This window comes from Aspergillus vadensis (assembly GCF_003184925.1).
Source record: "Aspergillus vadensis CBS 113365 unplaced genomic scaffold BO88scaffold_24, whole genome shotgun sequence".
Taxonomy (NCBI): Eukaryota; Fungi; Ascomycota; class Eurotiomycetes; order Eurotiales; family Aspergillaceae; genus Aspergillus; species Aspergillus vadensis.
In genome coordinates this window covers 334879-353522 of record NW_020292062.1, presented here as the reverse complement: position 1 = coordinate 353522, position 18644 = coordinate 334879, and the positions used below count along the sequence as shown (strand labels likewise).

Here is an 18644-nt window from a genome sequence, read left to right as displayed (position 1 = left end):
GGCTAATACTTATTATTTATTCTGCTACACTAATACCCCGCTTGCTGAAGGAAAGACTCTTAATTCCGTAGATCTATGGCTGATTCGTCTTCCACAAGGCCCGAGGCCTACGTTAATAGGTCTATTCCTGGGGCCGATAAGGTATCCCAGGTAATACTGTACAGTAGTTAGGGTAGTTCGCTGATATTTATATATTTAGTTCAGCCACCAAACTAGTCAGTTATCTGAAACGCCGCCATGATGACTCAACGGGGAGGTGTTGAGCTTCAATAACTATCTCAACCCCAACCCGCTTACGTTGGGATTACCTTAGATTTGTAATCTGTGTCAGCTCACCCTTGCAGCTTGAATATATAGCCACCTAATCGTCTCTAAGTGCAGAACAACTTCCATAAGGCCGCGGCACAATTCAGAAGTATACTTTTTGTATACAATTCCCAACAACCCATACTCTGAAAATGACGACAGGCAGCTGCTTCTGCGGGAATGTCCAAATTGAGCTTAGTGGCGAGCCTATGATAGTGGTTAGTACCTGACTAGGTATCAATGCCCTTCAACAAGAATAGCCCTTCTAATCAATGATTAGGCCATCTGCCACTGCCACGACTGCCGCAAAGTCACCGGCACTCTGTATTCCTACAACTTCGTGTTCAAAGGTGACAACGTAAAGATCACAGGGAATCCCAAAGAGCTACCGAAGACGTCTGACAGCGGAGTTCGGATCGTGAACCATTTCTGTGGTGACTGTGGTATGTGGACATGTCAATCACTCAATATATCTGAATATCATCAATTGACCTATGGTGCTGGTAGGTACGCCGCTCTTCGGATACAAAGTAAATCCCGATGGAAGCCGGGGTGATTTCAGGGTCGTGCGTGCTGGTATTTTCGATGATGAGACGGTGAATAAATATAAGCCAGGACATGAAGTCTTTACCAAGAGACGGGTATGTTGGCTCGATGCTGCGGAAGGAGCTGAGCAGTTTGAGGGGATGGCGCCTCTGTGAGGCATGGAATGTTGCGGTGGGACCGTAGGTAGCTTACTAGATGAGGCTGAATGGGTAGTGTTTCGGCGGTTCATTGAATGAATTATCACTCACTGTTATACAATGAACGGACTCTTATGCATACTGAATAAGCGTTTTCTGAAATCTTACTGAGAATCTCAGCATCAAAGCTGCTATGGGGGGACTGTCCAATAATGAAGATTTGTGGTCGACTTAAAGTGTCAACGTTAAGCTTGCAGCTTCCGAGCGGAAAGTGGAGCCGGGGTTTGGCTACAGGGTATCATGTCCACGGGACTGGGACTCAGAGTACAAATAGCTCAAGGACCTTGGTGGACAGATCGATGCCATACTATGTAGTCCTGTACAAGGGGTGAATGATATACGAGCCACGTGCACTGCTTGTCCCCGAATGTATCTATCTAACCTTATCAGTCCGTATGCAAGGAATAAGATAATGGCAGATCTAATAGGCAATCATCATCATTATACAAGGTTGTGCTCAAAGCAAGTAATTATACCACTGCAACACACATCTAAATTGTATAAATATTCAAGCAACTACGTAAATCAGCGACACCCTCGGCCCATGCCGGTTCTAAGAACCCGGACACCGACCGGTCCCCATGCAGTCTATATCCGGCCCTAACAACTAGATCCAAGGCAAGATCCGGCCTCCATACAATCTCCGACCGGACGTATATACAAACTCCGAGTATACAATAGATACTTCAACAGCAGCTTCACCACCACCACAACCTCGTCCCAGCAAATAACCAATCAATCAATCTACACACACTACATACTAAAATTTCAACCATCTACAACCAATCACAACCAAGCAACCACACAATGTCCCCCCAAATCCTCACGATCCTCCCGGCCACCAGCCAGCAAGGCCTCTCCATCATCTCCGCTATAACCAATCACCCAACCCTGCGCACCGAATACACTCTCCGCGCCCTAGTCCGCAACCCATCCTCTCCAAAAGCCCAATCCCTCGCCAATCAATCCATCGAAGTCCTCCCCGCGGACCTCAACAACCCAGACTCCCTCACCCCAGCCCTAAGCAACACGCACACCCTAATCCTAATAACCCTAACGGACTACTCAGCCCCAGACCTCAAACACCAAGAACTCACACAAGTGCAAAACGTCATTTCCGCATGCCCCAGCAGCCTCAAACACATCATCTTCAGCAGCGCCGTGCCCACCCACCCTCACGGACGGGAAGTAGATGTCTTCGACTCGAAGTTCGCAGCTGAAGAGGCACTACGCACGCTATCCTCATCCCACGGCATCAAAGTATCTGTGTTCTATCCGGGCATGTTCATGCAGAATTTCGAGACGTTCATGAGGCCTCTTCCTGATCCGGAGGGAAAGGCGGACTTGGTGGTGTATAATGTTGTGGATGGGGGGAAGAAGATCCCGCTGATTGATGCGGTGAGGGATACGGGGAAGTTTGTGGTTCCGATTCTGACGGGGGAGACTGAGAAGGTTTATGCTGCTAATGGGGTTTGGTCGTTTGAGGAGGTGGTGGAGATTATGGGTAGGGTGATGGGGAAGAAGGTTCGGTATGTCAGGATGGAGGAGGAGGTGTATGCGGGGTTCATGCCGGGGCAGAAGGGGTGGCAGGTCGTGGATATGTTGAGGTTTTATGAACAGGTTGGGTATTATGGGGGAGATGAGGAGGGAAAGGTGAAGGAGACGTTGCGGTTGGTGGAGGGGGTTAGGGGGTTTGAGGAGTTTGTGGGGGAAAAGTTGGTTAGGTTGGAGTAACTGTGGTTGATTCATGTTTGGTTTGAGGAGTGCTATCTGTTTCTATTTATTCTTATGGTGTGGTTGTTCCGGTTGTTCCAGAAGATAGATATTTAATAAATAGATATTTCACTACTAGCTAGGGTTGCTACTGGACGAAAAAGATACATACGCTTCCTCAGCTGGTTCTGCAACTGCCTCCTTAAAGCGCTTTTCTGTCCAGTCAAAGACATAGTCATGGCTGAATCCCTGCCGCTTGAATTCGGCTGCGAATCTCTGCCGGAGCTTAGAGTAGTTCGGCCGCTGGTTATAGCGCAGCGATCTCACGTGTTCAAAGTATTGATTGAACACTGCTGGGAGATCTTCGCACAATTCATCCAGAGAGATTCGTCTTTTCTTGCTGCCCATCTGCTGTTCGGGACTTTGCCCCCCGACAGTAGTTGTCATACCACTCCAGGGTAATTTATCTTTGAGAAGGTCAATGAGCACGTAGCCAAAGCTCTCCATGTCATCACGATATGTCTGACCTACACGATTGTCAGTATTCTGTAAGAACTAGTATATCATCAGAATGGTAATAAAGGAAAACACACAATGCAACTGATGCGCAGCCCTAGGTGCATAGTCGTTCGTACCCAGGAACGAATTTGCCTGATCTCCGTTATAATTCATCGGATTGCCAGGTGCCAGCACCTTCTCATGCGCCAGGCCCATATCCACAAGATAAATCTTATTTCCCTCACGGCCTCTTCCCATGAGGAAATTATCCGGCTTCAAATCCCGATGGATAATACCCTGGTCATGTAAAGACTTTAATCGACAAATCGCTTGGTCGGCTATCAAAAGAACTGTCTTGAGGCTAAATTTTCCCCCGCAGAAGTATCTGAGGTCCCAGAGACTGGGGCCTAGAAGTTCCATACCCATGACGCGGTACTCATCACAGACGTCGGTAGGGAAGTGGAGTTTAAGCATGCCGGTGGATTTGCCCTTTTGCAGCTTCTCGTAGAAGAATGACTCCCTGGTGAGGGAGTCAGAGAGCTTTGTGCGTTCCATTTTGAGCGCAACGCGCTCTCTGGATTTGGTATTGAGGTCGGTTGCTGGGATGGTTAGTTTATGTTAAGGAGAAAAGGGAGATGGGGGGTTACCTTCGTAGATTTCACCATAGGTTCCTGAAGAGATGTAATTGACGAGTTTGAAACGGTCTGCGACGATAATATCCTGTTCTCAGTCAGCCACTGTTAATTGTGAAAGTTGAACTCACTCACGAGTTGTTCCATTTTTTTGTCCATTTTAGCTTGAATCTATATAATGATGCTAGGGATGTGTAGACAAGAGGGATGGGAAGCTGGAGGAGACATAGCCGCTTATAGTAGGCTATGTGCTTATAGTAATCTGCCATAACAATGATCATATAGAAATAGGAATGATTTCATTGAATCTTGTTTGTTAGATATAGTTGAATGGGTTTGAAGGTGTGAGACTTGGCTAGCGGTGTTTGAATAGCATAATGGCCATCTAAGACAAACAATGGGAGTCATGATAGAGTGTTTCAGAAATAGAAAAGTATAATGAGCATTATACTTCAGGCATTAGCCGTCTGAACAATGCACCTGCCTTGTGGGTAGACACATGATGCTGTATATAGATACCACAGTATTATGAACAAGGAAAGTTCTTTGTATTGAAAAGATACAAGGATTTCCAAACATTACTTGAATACTTCAGCCTGAAACTTGTGAACAAAGTCCATAACATTTGAAATGGACAATAGACCACTGTTGTCAGCAACACCACACCGCTAAAACAAAGAACCAACACAAGCAAACAATGAATCCGGCGTTTACAATGCACTGTGCAACCAACCCACCTATATGTAGAAGCAAAGCAGAACGGGACTCTCAAGATGTGTCATGGTCAAATCCAACAGTTCCTACAAACATACACATCAACCGCACTGTACCACCATGGCACACACTCCGCCAAACGCCAACCAACCCCACCAAAAGGCCAGCGCAAAGCATGTCAAACGAGAGCTAAAATCCCAGAACACCAGCCCTCCGCAAGTATCTCAACCAGCTCGTCATCTAAATCAATTGCCCTTGAAAGGAGGAATGGCAAAAACGAAGAAGTCGGCTACCCGTCGAAGACAAAGAAAGCTTTTCAGCCAGAAATACTGGGATGAGCATCCAAAGATCCATTTAACTTACAGCGCACTTATGGAGTTTCGCCACCGCGAAGGAAAGATCAGATGGGGAAACGGTCGTGACGAGACACCACCCTTGAAAACTGACTGCAAGTCTGTCGAGGACTTTGCGAGAAGAGGCGGGCCTGATCTGACGCACCTGTGTGATGTAGGATTATTGCCTTCTATCATTATCCAGATTCATCCCAAGCTAATCTTCTAATCTAGTATCAACATCGTAACAATCGAAATCGCGAATTCGATGTCCCCAAACTCAGTATGCCCGCTATCTACGACATGAATTTAGAAGGCTATCTGAATCATAACGGAGTCGAGAAACGGCTTGGTAGGGAGCGCGAGCCGTTCAATATCGGTGATCTTCGACGGATAATGATGCAGGATCGAACCGATCTGGATAATTTTGGTCCTGGGGCTGCGCGTGGCATTGGTATTATGTGCAGGCAATATAAGACTAATAGCAACGTGCTGCCAGGCATCTATCTGAATCTCTTCGGCGCCCGATATGACAGCACCACGAGACATACAGATGGACCGTTAGAGGGAACGATAACAGCACTCAAGAAGCATTTTTACAATCTGGATCCCATAGTGCCGCACATGATCTCGGCCAGGCCTGATCTCGTCGATGGAGCCGATCCGAAGGCCCTCGTGGGCCAAGTGAAGGAGGAGAGTTCGGGGAGTGAGCCTGTGTGGACGGGCAAAAGAGGAATTGGACAGGGAAAGGACAAGGCGACGGGGAAGGGGAAAGGGGTAGACAAAAGCACAGACCGAAAAGGAGACCAACCAACAATACACACAGAACTTGAGGGATATATCACCCCCTATCACCTCTTGGAAGGTGCGAAAGAAGACAAAGAAGATCCTGACAAGATGATCTTGCCGAATTTCTTCTTATACAACATATGCAAGCATGACGATCGACTTGCTGGGGAACGTGCTGCTTTGCATAGTGGTGCTCTTGGAGCACGGGCACTCTTTGAGCTCGAGCATTATGGAAAAGACTATATTGAATTTAGCGGAAAGGCGCATACATTCGTTGCCGTGCTTGCGACTACCCATATGACCATCTACGCCATTCATGCTATTCCTCCTCAAGAAGAGGGGAGAAAGATGGACTTTCAGATTACGGCGATCAAGGCGTTCAAGTTATTCGATAGGAACCTCGGGCAAGACGAGCTGGTCGCACTTGTCAAGAATGGGGTTACTGCATTGAGGAATCTCAGGGAAGAGGCACATCGCTATCGGCAAAGGCTCATTCGGAAAGCAAACGGCGACGATGGCGACGACGATGACAGCAATAGTGGAAACAGTTCTCAAAGCTATAGTGGATCAGGCAACAGCACTGGAACTGGCAGTAATTCTGGTGGTGAAGGCAATGGTGGTAATGAAGGCAACGGTGGTGATGGTGGTGACGGTGGTGATGGACGAAAGCAATATGACGGTAGCATGGAAAACGGCAGTGACAAAGCTGACAGAAAACAGAATATGAGTGGACCAGCGACGGAAGGGAAGGCAGAAGCAAATGCTGGAGTAAGCCTTTTAGAATCTATGTACAAACTCGTGGGACGACGAGCAAGACCGTGACGACCTGACTGAATTGATTTTTATGCATCATCATACTTTATATAGCTCCCGTACTATACATCCATACATTGATTCTACAATCTCACCTCTGCCATGAAATGAGAAGTACCACTCAATCAGACCATCATGACAGTAACACAAACCATGAAGCCACAAAAGTCACGCCCCCAGCAAGTAGTATAAAAAGTCAACACAAGTATGATCTATCAATTTCTTCTGTCTTCAATCTTCAAAACCCCACCACCATCTTCACACCATCAATTTCATCCAAAATGAACCCCAACAACTTCCTCCCCAATCCCCATTCCCATCAGCATCACCAACCCCCCTCCCAAACCCACTATCACCACCAACCCCCAACCCTAACAACCTACCTAACCCACCTCCCCTTCCTCCCCCTCCACGACCGCATCACCTCCCTCCACCATCTATCCCAATCACTCACCCCCCGAATAACCCCCACGGGCACACGCCTCATCACCCACCCATCCTTCACCGGCCCCGCACCCCTCGACTACCTCGGCACCATCTACATCACGACAGGTCGCGACTGCGTGGCCAACAACGCCGACCTGAGCACACGCATCCTGCACGCCGACGTCGGCGCGCTTCTCGAAACCATCTACGAAAAGAGCAGGGAGTTGCTGGATGCCGGAATCCAGGACGGGAGCGTCGTCTTGTCCGAGGAGAATAAGCTCCGGGATGGTGCGGGGGCGTGTTGTCGTGGTGAACCGGAGGTGATGTTTCGGGAGGGGTGGGCGGTGGATGAAGCGTTGTGGTTTTATAGAGTGGATTTTGAAAGCAGATGGGAGGTTGCGGATCGGGATGGGGAGAGGGTGTTGTTTAGGGCGAGTGTTGGCATGTTGGAGAGGGCGGCGGCGTGGGAGGGGGAGGGGATGTAGTTGGTGGTGGTAATGGCGGTGTGCTACGCTGTTTTAGTTGGATGTTTGGATAGCTAGCTAGGAGCTACTAGTATAGTTTGTTGATCTGCCGGGTGGATGTAACCTGATAGCAGTATGGAGGAATAGCTCTGTGCTCCCATCTTCTAGTATTTGCTGGGATGGGTGGTGGAGTGGAGTATCCGGGGTAGATCTACAGTGGGACAAAGAAGTATTTGATTTATTGTTGACTTGGGTATATGGTGCTTTCGAATGAGTTTATCCCTGTTAGTACCAAGGATGGTATTTATACAACATACATTAAAGTGATTAAAGTATGGCTGTCCCTGCATCAAGACCCTTTATCCGAAGTTGCCCCTCCGATGATCGGTGCGGGGGAGATTCTGAGCTCATCGCGGGGTTCCGGATATACCCTCATCCCGGGATATAAGCCGGCTTTTCCTACCAATTATTTAATCACTATAGATACTTTCTATCCACCACTACTACACGCAATCATTCTACATAGACACACCATCAAGATGCCTCCCAAAGTAGCCATTCTCGATGACTACCAAAACATCTCGCCCCGGCACTTTGCCCACCTGACCTCGCGCGTCGACATCAGCTACTTCCCCGACACACTGAACCCGCGCGACCCCGCCCAGCACAAGCAACTCATCCAGCGCCTGTACCCATTCGAGATCATCGTTACTCAGCGCGAACGCACTCCCTTCTCCAAGGAGACCTTGTCCGCACTCCCCAACCTCAAGCTCCTTCTCACCACTGGCACGCGCAACCTCGCCTTGGACTCCGCCTACTGCGCGGAGCGGGGCATCCCCGTCGCAGGCACAAAGTACCGCCTCACCGGCGTCCACTCCACAGTGCAACACACGTGGGCACTGATCCTGGGAGCAGCGCGACACATTGCGCGCGACGATGCAGCCATCAAACGCGGCGAATGGCAAGGATCACTCGGTCTGTCGCTGGCGGGCAGAACGCTCGGGTTGCTCGGTGTCGGGAAGCTCGGGGCGCAGGTGGGGCGGGTAGCAGTCCAGGCATTCGGGATGAAAGTGATTGCGTGGTCGACGAACCTAACGCAAGAGAAAGTGGACGAGCAAGCAGAGGCGATGGGATTACCTACAGGTAGCTTTGAGGCTATTCCCCAGAAGCTGGATTTCTTCCGGCAGGCGGATGTGGTGAGTTTACATAATGTTCTGTCAGAGCGGAGTCGGGGAATCGTGGGGCGGGAGGAGCTCGGAGCGATGAAGAAGTCGGCCCTTCTTGTGAACACGTCACGCGGCCCGTTGGTGGAAGAGACGGCGTTGTTGGAGACGCTGAATCAGGGTGGGATTGCCGCGGCGGCGTTGGATGTGTTTGAGACCGAGCCGTTGCCGGCGGATAGTCCGTGGAGAACGACGGCGTGGGGGAAGGATGGGCGGAGTGAGGTGCTCTTGACGCCGCATATGGGATATGTGGATGAGCAGATCCATGGGTGGTATGAAGAAGTGGCCCAGAATCTGGAGCGGTGGTTGAATGGACAGGAGTTTACGGTGCGGTTGAATTGAGTTTGTGCTGATTCTGGTCGTCCTTTGTTTGAATGTTCAATAGAAGCGGGGATGTCGTGGAATGGCGTGGAATAATGTCGATATTTCAAACCAACTAACTACCTAGTTTATTGAGCCCAAAAATTAGACTAAGAAACTCATGCACGCATCAAGAATAGGACTACACTCTAATGCAGGCAAACCAGTACTATTACGTGATGTACCTCGGCTGATCCACCAGATAACCATAAACAAGGTGCCTGTTCCGTGATCATTCCCGCCCTTCCACTTTAAGCTCCATGACTCTGCCAATAGTCCTGCGTCATCATCTGCTGCCAGATCCACTCGTCCGCAGACATCCTCGGCCGATGCAACATGCTGGAGGTCCTTTACGCCGATACTTAAGGAGGGGAGTAAGTGCCCGTCCGTAATCCCAGTGACGCTCTCATTTCTTCCTACCTACCTACTTACCTACCTACAATACAACCTACATCACTACTACCACTACTATCACTACTATTCCTCCACCTACCTCCCCTCCAAAATGGCAACCACAATGACAACCACAACCACCACCGCTACAACAACACAAGAACCCACCCCTAGCCACCCTGCCCTAATCCAAGTCAATCGCAGCCCAATCCCCTTCGCCAGCGGAGCATACAGTCTGGTGTCCGCACCCGCCGGCTCCCTGCTGTGCAAAATCACCGGAACCACACCGTCCAAGAAAGCCTACACATCTGTGCAAACGGGACGGGACAGCCACATCGAGCTGAACTCCGACCTGGTGTACTGCAACCACTCATGCGACCCGACAGTCAACTTCGACATGCACAACATGGAGGTGCGGGTGGTGGACAACCGCGACTTGAAGGCGGGCGAACCGTTGACATTCTTCTACCCGTCAACGGAGTGGGAGATGGATCAGCCGTTTGAGTGTACGTGTGGCAGTGGGGAGAAATGTAAGGGACGGATTGATGGTGCGAAGAACTTGAGTACGGAGGTGTTGGGGGAGTATTGGTTGAATCCGCATATTGCTGAGATGGTGGCTGAGAGAGAGGCGGGGAGGAACTAGGGAGTGAGTTGGTGAGGGGCATGCATGGTGCGGGTGGGGTGGTGTGATGGTAGACGCTCGATAGACTTAGACTTTGGTGTATATATGATTTGTGGGTGGACTTGTTGTGCTGCTGGCTTAGATGCATAGAATTGTTGGTGTGTTTAGATCTGAGCGGTTTGTATGAGTGGTGGGAATAGATGGTGGACATTCAGATCTCATGATTGTTGTTTTGATGGTGGTGTTGCTATAGTGGGGTTATTATAAGGCTGGGGGTTTCATGTGCCGAGGTAGGGAGATAAGAGGAATCAATCCCATTGTGATTTGTCTGCACCGGCATTGTAGCATATAGCCAATTTGAGAACCTGAGCAGGTGTATTTGAATTCGCCCTCGTAGAATTTGTGGGTTGTAGTTTCATGTTTACTGACAGGTTATAGTATACCTAAAGTGGAAGGCGGGGTAACCACACCCCTTGATAACAGTCATGTGCTTCGGCTCTCAGTTTCTATGGTAGTTTCGCTCTTGACTTTACTGTAGTCGCCCAACAATCATTGACATTTCGCTTTTTCTTCTAAGTAGTTTGCCATCTAAAGTATGATTCTCTCAATACCCTCTATTACCTCACAAGCAGTGTGATAGTATGAGAATACCAAAGGCCTTTCGTCTCTATACATACGTCCCTTGGGATAATACTATGCTAATAAAGTATTGAAGCACAAATAGTCATCGGTGATCAACCGCATGCCGAGAAAGCTGTCGACTATTTTACTTGGTTAGGCCAGCATTGCGTTTCCCCCTGCTTAGGTCGCTCTACAACTTCTATTATGAGCAGAGAAGTGAAATATTCTCCGTTCTAACATGCGAATATAAGCCTGCTTCTTCTACCCAGGGATTTGATGACAGGGTTAGCTGAAGCCTACATATCAATCGGGTTGACAGATCCAGTCCATTCTGGCTGTGTACTTACGTCTAAAGTGATGCCGGCACTCAGGAATCACTGTAAGGGATGATCGGCACAAATACCTCCGAATCAAAGTGTATGATTTCCTATTGGTGAGCGATTGTGACAAACCGGCAGTGTTTACATAACTATGGAATATCGTATTTCAGAAGTTTTTCAGGGTCTGAGAAAGCGCCCACAACCAAGAGCACCATCAGTATGAATAGGATTGCCTTATATGGCAGCTATTTTCGATCTCGAATACAATATTGAATGTATGGGTTCAACAAATAGCTAAGTCCGCAATTCCCTATGTCCGATTGCACTTTCGGCTCAACGGTCGGATTTCGCGTCTTCGGTCTCCGGAGCTTCAGATTTACAAATTAGGCTGTTCTGGAACAGCAGGATAACTCCAATGGAGTGACGTGGGATTTTAGTCACACCACCTATCCGAACACGGAAATTGAGCTCCCTAGCTTCCCCACTCGGTGTCATCGGAACCATGGGAACTTTTGTATAAATCTCCCGCTTCACGCAGCTTAAGTTTGATAGGATCTCAAGCAATCGTCACAAAATGCCTTCTACGATCTTGCTCCAGAACGCGACCATCCTCGTCCCGTCCGGGGATGATGTTACACCACTCCGCGAGCACTCTCTGTTGATTGAGGGGAACAAGATAGCGCAGATCTCGTCGCATATTGCACCTCCATCGGTCGACACTCAGGTTATCGACTGCACGGGGAAGATTGTGTCGCCTGGGTTTATTGATACGCACCATCATCTGTGGCAGACACAGCTCAAGGGGCGTCATGCCGACCATACCTTGATAGAGTATATGCCCACTGGTCAGTTGATTTCTTGCAACCCAGGACTATTAGTTGCTTATAGATGTAGGAAACCTTCAACAAATCAATTATTCACCCGAAGATATCTTCTGGGGCCAGCTGGCAGGCTGTTTAGAGGCCTTGGATGCCGGCACTACAACGGTCGTAGACCATGCCCATATGAATGTTACTGCCGCTCATTGTAAGTTAATAGACTTCGATTATTCCAGCTTAAAGCTCACCCAGTATAGCTTTGCATGGCCTCCAAGCCACGGTCTCATCCGGAATTAGGTCAATTTTCTGCTACACTCCCACTCCCACTGTCAAGTCATGGAAGCCAGAGATAGTACCAGGCGGAAATTTCCTAGATGACTGGGTGGTGAAGCAGCTGAGTGATTTAGCTACTGCAGCTCCTTATGGAGACGGCAGAGTCGAAATAGGGTTGGGCTTTGATGGGCTCATGCTTCCAAAGGATGTCGTGGTATCACTTTACGACAGAGCCCGCAAAGCAGGCACGAAGGTTATAACTACGCACTACGTTCGGGGTCACTTCAGTAGGTTACTCCACACGGAATATGCACAGGACTAACCAGAACAGGCGACGATTCACTTGTTGATCTTCTCGATAGTTATGGTCTGCTTGGACCAGATATCATCCTTTCCCACGCCACGCATCTCACATCAAGCGACGTCGAGAAGCTGTCCAAGGCAAAATCATGGGTCTCATCCACCCCAGGATCGGAACTGCAGATGGCACATGGATACCCAGTTTGCTTCCAGGAGGGATGTAGTAAGATAAGTTCTCTCGGGATCGACTGTCATAGCAGCACCTCTAGCGACCTGGTTACCGCTATGCGTCTTGGGTTGCAAGCCGAACGAGCTCGTCGGAACGAGGAGGTCCTTGCCAGTGGAAAAACTCCCCGCTCGTTGGACCTCTCCGTACAAGACGTTTTCCGTCTGGCAACCATTCAGGGTGCCCGTACCCTACATATGGAAGATAAGTTGGGCTCGATCGAAGTGGGAAAGCTTGCCGATCTGGTCATCTTCGATGGAACCAGCCCGGGGATGGTGTGTGCGAGTGAGCAGGACCCGGTTGCAGCTATTGTCCTTCACTCGTCAATTCGAGATATCGATACCGTCATTGTCGACGGTCAGGTGCGTAAGAAGGATGGTCGACTGACGTCCGTGGAGATAAGCCCGTCGTTTTCGGAGGTCCACATACCCAAGCAAAAGGTGGAATGGGGACATGTGGCGCAGAAACTGGTTACCAGTCGGCAAAGCATTGAGGAAGCCAGGGTGAAGACCGGTGCCACTGATTTGGACTCCATGGTTTCAGCATCGCTCAAGCTATTTCACGCGGATCAGGCACGGTTTGTATGATCAGGCAACTGAGCCTGTTCACACTGCAAACTACATTGCTGACGCTCCAACGAGGCTAGAAAGCAGTGATGCTAAAATTGTAGCGATGGATATAGCCGTGCTTGAGAGGCTACAAGATCCGGATCTGACGATTCATCTAGATAGAATGAGGGGAATCGGCGTGTTATAAGTTGGGATCTTGTTGGGAACTGTCTGTGGAGCAGATGAAATAAACGTTGGGTGGTTGATATAATGCCGAGGCTCCATTCCCGAGATTATAATATCAGAACCAAACTTCATTCCTACTACTAGCTTTGCAGAGTTTGATGAAATTTGTTGCCACAGTCAATTCATACAGCACAGTAGACAAGCTAGCAAATAAAACAAATACATCAACCTGCAAAATAAGCTTCCTACATGCCCAGACAAGGGTGATTTTGTGGGAAATGACACCCCGTCGATCAAGCAAACGAGTAGGACGGCCCCGTCTAGACACCACCGCCACCACCAACACCACCGCCATCCTCTCTCCCAATCGTCGTACCCAAGTCCGTCGTGCCCAGCGCACATACCGACTCAGAAAGGAAGCCGTGTTTCGAAATGCGATCGACAGAGCCGAGCAGCTTGAAGCGAGATTCCGCATCGTCAGGGAAGAGGTAGCAGGGCTACTCGCTGATGTCGCCACTGAGGAACAGCAACTACATCCTACATTCCGTACTCGATTGAAACGACTTCATGAGGTTCTTCTATTCGATGACGGTGACGGCACTCCCGTCGCAACAAGCACGGACAATACTACACCATCATCCTCATTCTCATCCTCGTCCACAGAAACAGATCCATCTCCACCGGGACAACATCACCAACAACCAACATATTCCAATAACAACCACCGTCTAATCCATAACCAACCGCTCACACCCATCCCAACAAAACACCACACCTACGCCTTCCACGAACCCCGTTTCTTGCGCAAACTCCACCGCTACACCCTCGAGCACGCCTACCGCCTCTTCACCGACCCGCGCTCCAACCCATTTACCATCTACCGCGTCTTCCGCCTGGTGCCTTGCATCCGCGATCCGCAGAAGACACAGCCCCGCTTCCAGCAGCTCTTGACGGGCGGGTGTACCGATCCGCTAGAGGTTCCGGGATTACCCTTCTATGGTATCGGCGGCGCAGGCACGCATTTCCGGGGTGTTGACGGGGATGTACCGCGGAATAGGAGGATGCCGGGGAGGGTGTTGGGGGTGATGAGTAGAAGTAGTAATAGTAGCAGCAAGAGTAAGGGTGATATGTTGGAGATGTATGGTCTTGGAGGTACGTGGTTTGATTGTCGTGATGTCGAGGGGTTTTTGGGATTGATGGGGGTGGATGTTACGAGTGGGGGGATGTTTCTGAGGTGTAGTGGGTCTGCTGGGTCTGGGGATGCTGTGGGGGAGTATGTTTTGGATGTTGAGGGGTTCTTTTCGAGTAAGTGGCTTCTTTGATGGTTCCAGTTGGGGTTTGGGTGGTATGCTGATGAGTGATGTACTAGGACTTCTTCCTGGGCTTGTGATTCTTGGTCGTGCGCCGGGGTTTAGGGAGGTGGATGTTAGGCGGGCGTTGCAGGGTTCGGTGCGGAGGGTGGATCATATTTGATTTAAGTAGATCGCTTTAGACTAGTTATTTGCCTCGGGGCTTGGATTGGGTTGATTATAATATCGGTGTGGGGATAATTATAATGTTCGGGGCTTTACGTCAGGCGTGGACTATAGTAGGATAACTGCTGTTATTACTGTCTTTCTCAAGACTGCTAGTAGTAATTAAGTTGATTGAAAGTGTTTAGAAAGCCTCTGGTCAGTACACGATCTCGCTTCAGATCAGGAGAACATAGTCTAAATATCGGGAAAATTACAGAAGCCAGTACTCGCAGACATCAACATCAATATAGTGAAAATTTGTCCGACAATCAGGATTAACAAGCCAGGCGCAATAAAAACCCATCAATAAGCAAAACATCAATGTAGAAAGTACCCAAGCACATCTAAACACGGGTTCCCACCCAAATACAACTTGATATCTTCAAAGTATGGATATATCCCTTATAGTAGCATCGCTCCCTCAATATATGATATACAACTCCGTCAATTTGCACCAAGATGATCCAACTTCGCCTTCGAAAACGGACACATCGCCACCCCCCTCGCCTGAATCACCTCAATATCACTTCTCATTTCCTCCACTCCTCTTCCTCTTTGCGGCTCCGGCCCAATCGTCATCAGATCGTATCCTTGTGGTTGATACCGGTCTCCACGCGAACCAGGCACCTTGCCTCCGAACAATCTAATCAGCAATGCCCCCGGACCCCATTTCGACCAAACAGTAGGTCGGATATACCACGGTTGCAGGACTTTTCTCTCAAAGTTGTACAACTTCGTCTCTTGATTCGGCACATCATGCACTAATTTGACGGCACGGAAAGTCGGACGCGGAAGGGCAAGATATCGGAGGAATAGTTTTCGTGAAGTTTGCACGAGGTTTATCACGAATGATAAGAAGTATCCGGCGGATTCGAGACTAAAAGATCTGTTAGCATAGGGCCGAACCAATTATTGAATTGACAAAGTATAAGGAATGAGAAACCCACCCCAAACTCAACCGCATCACCTCATCCAACCCAGCACCCAACATCCGCCTCACCACAGGCCTCACCAACCGCGGAAGCGCAGAATCCACATAAACACGAACATACTGATCATTCGTCTTCGTAAACATCGCAACCCTCTCCTCATACTGGACCGTCCAACGAGTCAACTCCATTGCGAATCGCACCCCATCTTCCCATCCCTCCGCCTTCGACGGAAGCACATCAAAAGGAATACCCATATCATCACCCAGATTCTTGTGGAAGATCCCAAGAGCACAGATCTCCACGTCTGTGAGACCACGCCACTCTTCTCGCTCAATGACGTTCAGAATCTCGGCGAGTCCATCGCCGAGGGTATGCAGGAGATCGTCATCGGTGATTTTGTTGGCACGGCGGTAGCGCGCGTGACTATAGTGGTTAGTTTATATATCCTGAAACAAAATCTCTTTGATTCTAACGAAGGTATCATGTACACACAGATAATTCATCCTCGCCACAGCAGTCGCATAGCGATCTGAATCCCTCCGCTGGGACTGCGACTCCCGGAGAAGGATCTCCGTGTCGACGGCGCGTTTACCCGCATTTCGCCGGTTATTCTGGCCCGTCACGGCGAATAGCTTCGACATGGTGGGGATGCCTCCGGCCTTATATCTGATCAGTTCCTTGGTTGCAGTTCGGTGCTATGCGGTCGTGCGTACCTTCAAGAGAGCCATCCGACGAGCCTTGGCAAACGCATAGGGGAATTCCAACTCTTGTAGTTGGGTTATGATTGCGTGTGCTTCTTCGATGGTCATGCTTGATAGAGGTCTTTTGTTGGCGCTAAACGGGGCTTCTATTGCTGTTTTGCGCTGGTATCGGAGGTGTTGGACTAGGGTTAGGTAGATGGTGAGGGCTAGTATGGCTATTGAGGTGGTTAGGGGGTGGATGGTAATCATCCATTGTTCTTGTAGTTGGTCGGTGGTGGTCATTTTGTTGTCTGGCTTTTTGTATTGTGATAATGGTCGTTGGCGTTATCACTCAGATAGGGGTTGGCTGGCAGATCCAAGATAATTCGTGCTAGGTGGTCGGATGAGGTTATATATGTTGACAACAGACTACTGATTTAAAATAAGACTCCCAACAAAAGAAAAGAAAAATGGTCAGAGGCATATGAAAATTTTTTACGAATCGTTGGTCCCAGATCTCCCCCAGCGAAGGATTTAATATTAGTATGACCGAGATATTGTAATCCAGGGCTTGCGCCGAGGCCGCTCACTGACCTACCCCAACACCACACCACTACAAACTCCACATAGTATAGTATTATTCTTCTGCTAAGCATAGCACTATGTCTGATTCTCATGTGTTTGGTAACGACATGTGCAATCACATGGCTACTGTCCGATATCTTGAGCGCGAACTCCTAATAGTACCATTACATACAAGGCCCGAGCAAAACAATACTCTATGAAACCTAGATTATGCCCAATAGTCATGAACTACTCATTCTGTGCACACAAATCCATTAGTTCTCGAGTCTGATCTTAGCCACTCGGCTACACTGACATATTTGAGTAAATGTGACAATCTTTAGTACTACTATATGGATCATCATACAGTATGTGGCTCTACTGTCCATTTAATTGTAGGGGGTGTTGTCAAAGAACATTGAACCTAATGATGTTAAGATTTATCCTTCACCCGCAGCTACCTGCAGACCAGTAGGATTCTTCTGCTTATTAGTTAATCTGGACACGCGGGAGCAGGTGGTTTATGACCCACTAGATCGATCTATTACAGAATTATATTAGGCTGTGTCATAGAAAGGGGCTATTAAAGAATCTATTGTAATACTACTGTACAATTCTGGGCCTAGGTTTCATTAGGATGTAAGTAAGAACCTACAGGAAATTTTACTAGATTCAGTTTAGAAACATGATGAAGAAAAGTGGTATAAATCAGACTAGTAGTCCTCCATTATCTTGCATCTGGATATATACTATCAAGTGTAGTATTCTTCCCCCCAACACTAGACATATGTTCAATCAATTCCTCCGTTGTCGTAATGCAAGGCATCCGTGGAAATCGAACCTACTCTACTATGTACTCTAGCATGGACGAGAGAAATTTCATATTAGATAACCGTAGGAGTACTACACCACATGGACACTCATCACAAGTGATCAGATCGATAGGAACAGGATGACATCAGTGGACAATAGAATATTGGATGAGGTTCAATAAGCTTTGACTTCCGACGACCAGGGTTTGATTAGGACGATCCCTTACAGGGATATATTTGTCGGTCGATTCCGACAAGGAAACTTCAGGGCATATTACGGTTGGCCCAGTCGGGTGTCCCGGTTTGTCGGAACGAAATTTGGGCGTATAGCCGGGATAGTTTGTATACGGTCCTATTACAAGACATGATGGAATATTCATTACTTATGCAGTTCTTGAACAGTGACTTGGTTCAAATATGGCTAAAGACTATCCCGGCCTTCCATATCTCAGACCGTTGCAGTGCAGTGTGAGAGTACCTGCGGCTGCATTATTCTGCAGCGGTGCCTCTACCATAGCAACCACAGTTGCCTAACCAGGTAGAGGAATAGTACCAGGCAATCACGCTAGCTCGCCGTTGGCTCATATCTTCAATGTAGAAACGAAGAAATAGTTGGAGCCATGACCCACCCCGGAATGTCCGAGAAACGCCACGCATTGGCGGTTCTTACCAAGTGGACCGCTATGAGCCCTTAGTCTCTGCAAAAGAGCCCTGAAAAGCCAGTATGATCCCTCAAATGCAACCCTGACGTGGTCATAGCCGAAGAAAACGACCGTGGCCCAATTTGCATTCTGCATGAACCAAACTTTTGTCTTGTGAAAC

General features: G+C 48.6%; 9 protein-coding genes across 9 annotated transcripts; 7 read left to right on the top strand and 2 right to left on the bottom strand.

Annotated features, from left to right (window-relative positions):
• Positions 1-397: 397 nt before the first annotated feature.
• BO88DRAFT_407427 (GFA family protein) lies at positions 398-1136 on the top strand. Its single transcript, XM_025707425.1, has 3 exons — positions 398-524; positions 587-749; positions 814-1136. Exons 1-3 carry the CDS (start codon positions 459-461, stop codon positions 1005-1007), a joined length of 423 nt encoding a protein of 140 aa, XP_025559462.1. The 5' UTR covers positions 398-458; the 3' UTR covers positions 1008-1136.
• A 720-nt stretch (positions 1137-1856) lies between these two features.
• On the top strand, positions 1857-2783 carry BO88DRAFT_348160 (NAD(P)-binding protein; the record flags this gene model as incomplete). Its single annotated transcript, XM_025703404.1, has 1 exon — positions 1857-2783. One exon carries the CDS (start codon positions 1857-1859, stop codon positions 2781-2783), a length of 927 nt encoding a protein of 308 aa, XP_025559461.1.
• Positions 2784-2897: 114 nt separating this feature from the next.
• Positions 2898-4039, bottom strand: BO88DRAFT_456904 (double-time; the record flags this gene model as incomplete). Its single annotated transcript, XM_025710953.1, has 4 exons — positions 2898-3289; positions 3356-3859; positions 3908-3980; positions 4028-4039. 4 exons carry the CDS (start codon positions 4037-4039, stop codon positions 2898-2900), a joined length of 981 nt encoding a protein of 326 aa, XP_025559460.1.
• Positions 4040-4726: 687 nt separating this feature from the next.
• On the top strand, positions 4727-6549 carry BO88DRAFT_456903 (uncharacterized protein; the record flags this gene model as incomplete). Its single annotated transcript, XM_025710952.1, has 2 exons — positions 4727-5113; positions 5173-6549. 2 exons carry the CDS (start codon positions 4727-4729, stop codon positions 6547-6549), a joined length of 1764 nt encoding a protein of 587 aa, XP_025559459.1.
• A 247-nt stretch (positions 6550-6796) lies between these two features.
• BO88DRAFT_446100 (uncharacterized protein) lies at positions 6797-7451 on the top strand (the record flags this gene model as incomplete). The annotated part of the gene is made up of 1 exon (XM_025710261.1): positions 6797-7451. Exon 1 carries the CDS (start codon positions 6822-6824, stop codon positions 7449-7451), a length of 630 nt encoding a protein of 209 aa, XP_025559458.1. The 5' UTR covers positions 6797-6821.
• A 473-nt stretch (positions 7452-7924) lies between these two features.
• BO88DRAFT_490481 (D-2-hydroxyacid dehydrogenase family protein) lies at positions 7925-9104 on the top strand. Its single transcript, XM_025712781.1, has one exon. The coding sequence runs from the start codon at positions 7970-7972 to the stop codon at positions 8993-8995; it is 1026 nt and encodes a 341-aa protein (XP_025559457.1). The 5' UTR covers positions 7925-7969; the 3' UTR covers positions 8996-9104.
• Positions 9105-9286: 182 nt separating this feature from the next.
• On the top strand, positions 9287-10401 carry BO88DRAFT_407425 (uncharacterized protein). Its single transcript, XM_025707424.1, has one exon. The coding sequence runs from the start codon at positions 9531-9533 to the stop codon at positions 10047-10049; it is 519 nt and encodes a 172-aa protein (XP_025559456.1). The 5' UTR covers positions 9287-9530; the 3' UTR covers positions 10050-10401.
• A 1142-nt stretch (positions 10402-11543) lies between these two features.
• On the top strand, positions 11544-14642 carry BO88DRAFT_347924 (uncharacterized protein; the record flags this gene model as incomplete). Its single annotated transcript, XM_025703395.1, has 5 exons — positions 11544-11814; positions 11864-11995; positions 12045-12347; positions 12392-13167; positions 13578-14642. The coding sequence occupies 5 exons, from the start codon at positions 11544-11546 to the stop codon at positions 14640-14642; spliced, it is 2547 nt and encodes an 848-aa protein (XP_025559455.1).
• A 634-nt stretch (positions 14643-15276) lies between these two features.
• Positions 15277-16749, bottom strand: BO88DRAFT_490477 (uncharacterized protein; the record flags this gene model as incomplete). The annotated part of the gene is made up of 4 exons (XM_025712780.1): positions 15277-15711; positions 15782-16189; positions 16259-16425; positions 16480-16749. The coding sequence occupies 4 exons, from the start codon at positions 16747-16749 to the stop codon at positions 15279-15281; spliced, it is 1278 nt and encodes a 425-aa protein (XP_025559454.1).
• Between the last annotated feature and the right edge of the window lie 1895 nt (positions 16750-18644).

Coding starts and splice junctions, on each gene's coding strand:
- BO88DRAFT_407427 (XM_025707425.1), top strand. CDS start 459: ATGACGACAGGCAGCTGCTTCTGCGGGAATGTCCAAATTGAGCTTAGT. Junction 525..586: donor GTGGCGAGCCTATGATAGTG/GTTAGTACCTGA, acceptor ATCAATGATTAG/GCCATCTGCCACTGCCACGA. Junction 750..813: donor CCATTTCTGTGGTGACTGTG/GTATGTGGACAT, acceptor TGGTGCTGGTAG/GTACGCCGCTCTTCGGATAC.
- BO88DRAFT_490481 (XM_025712781.1), top strand. CDS start 7,970: ATGCCTCCCAAAGTAGCCATTCTCGATGACTACCAAAACATCTCGCCC.
- BO88DRAFT_407425 (XM_025707424.1), top strand. CDS start 9,531: ATGACAACCACAACCACCACCGCTACAACAACACAAGAACCCACCCCT.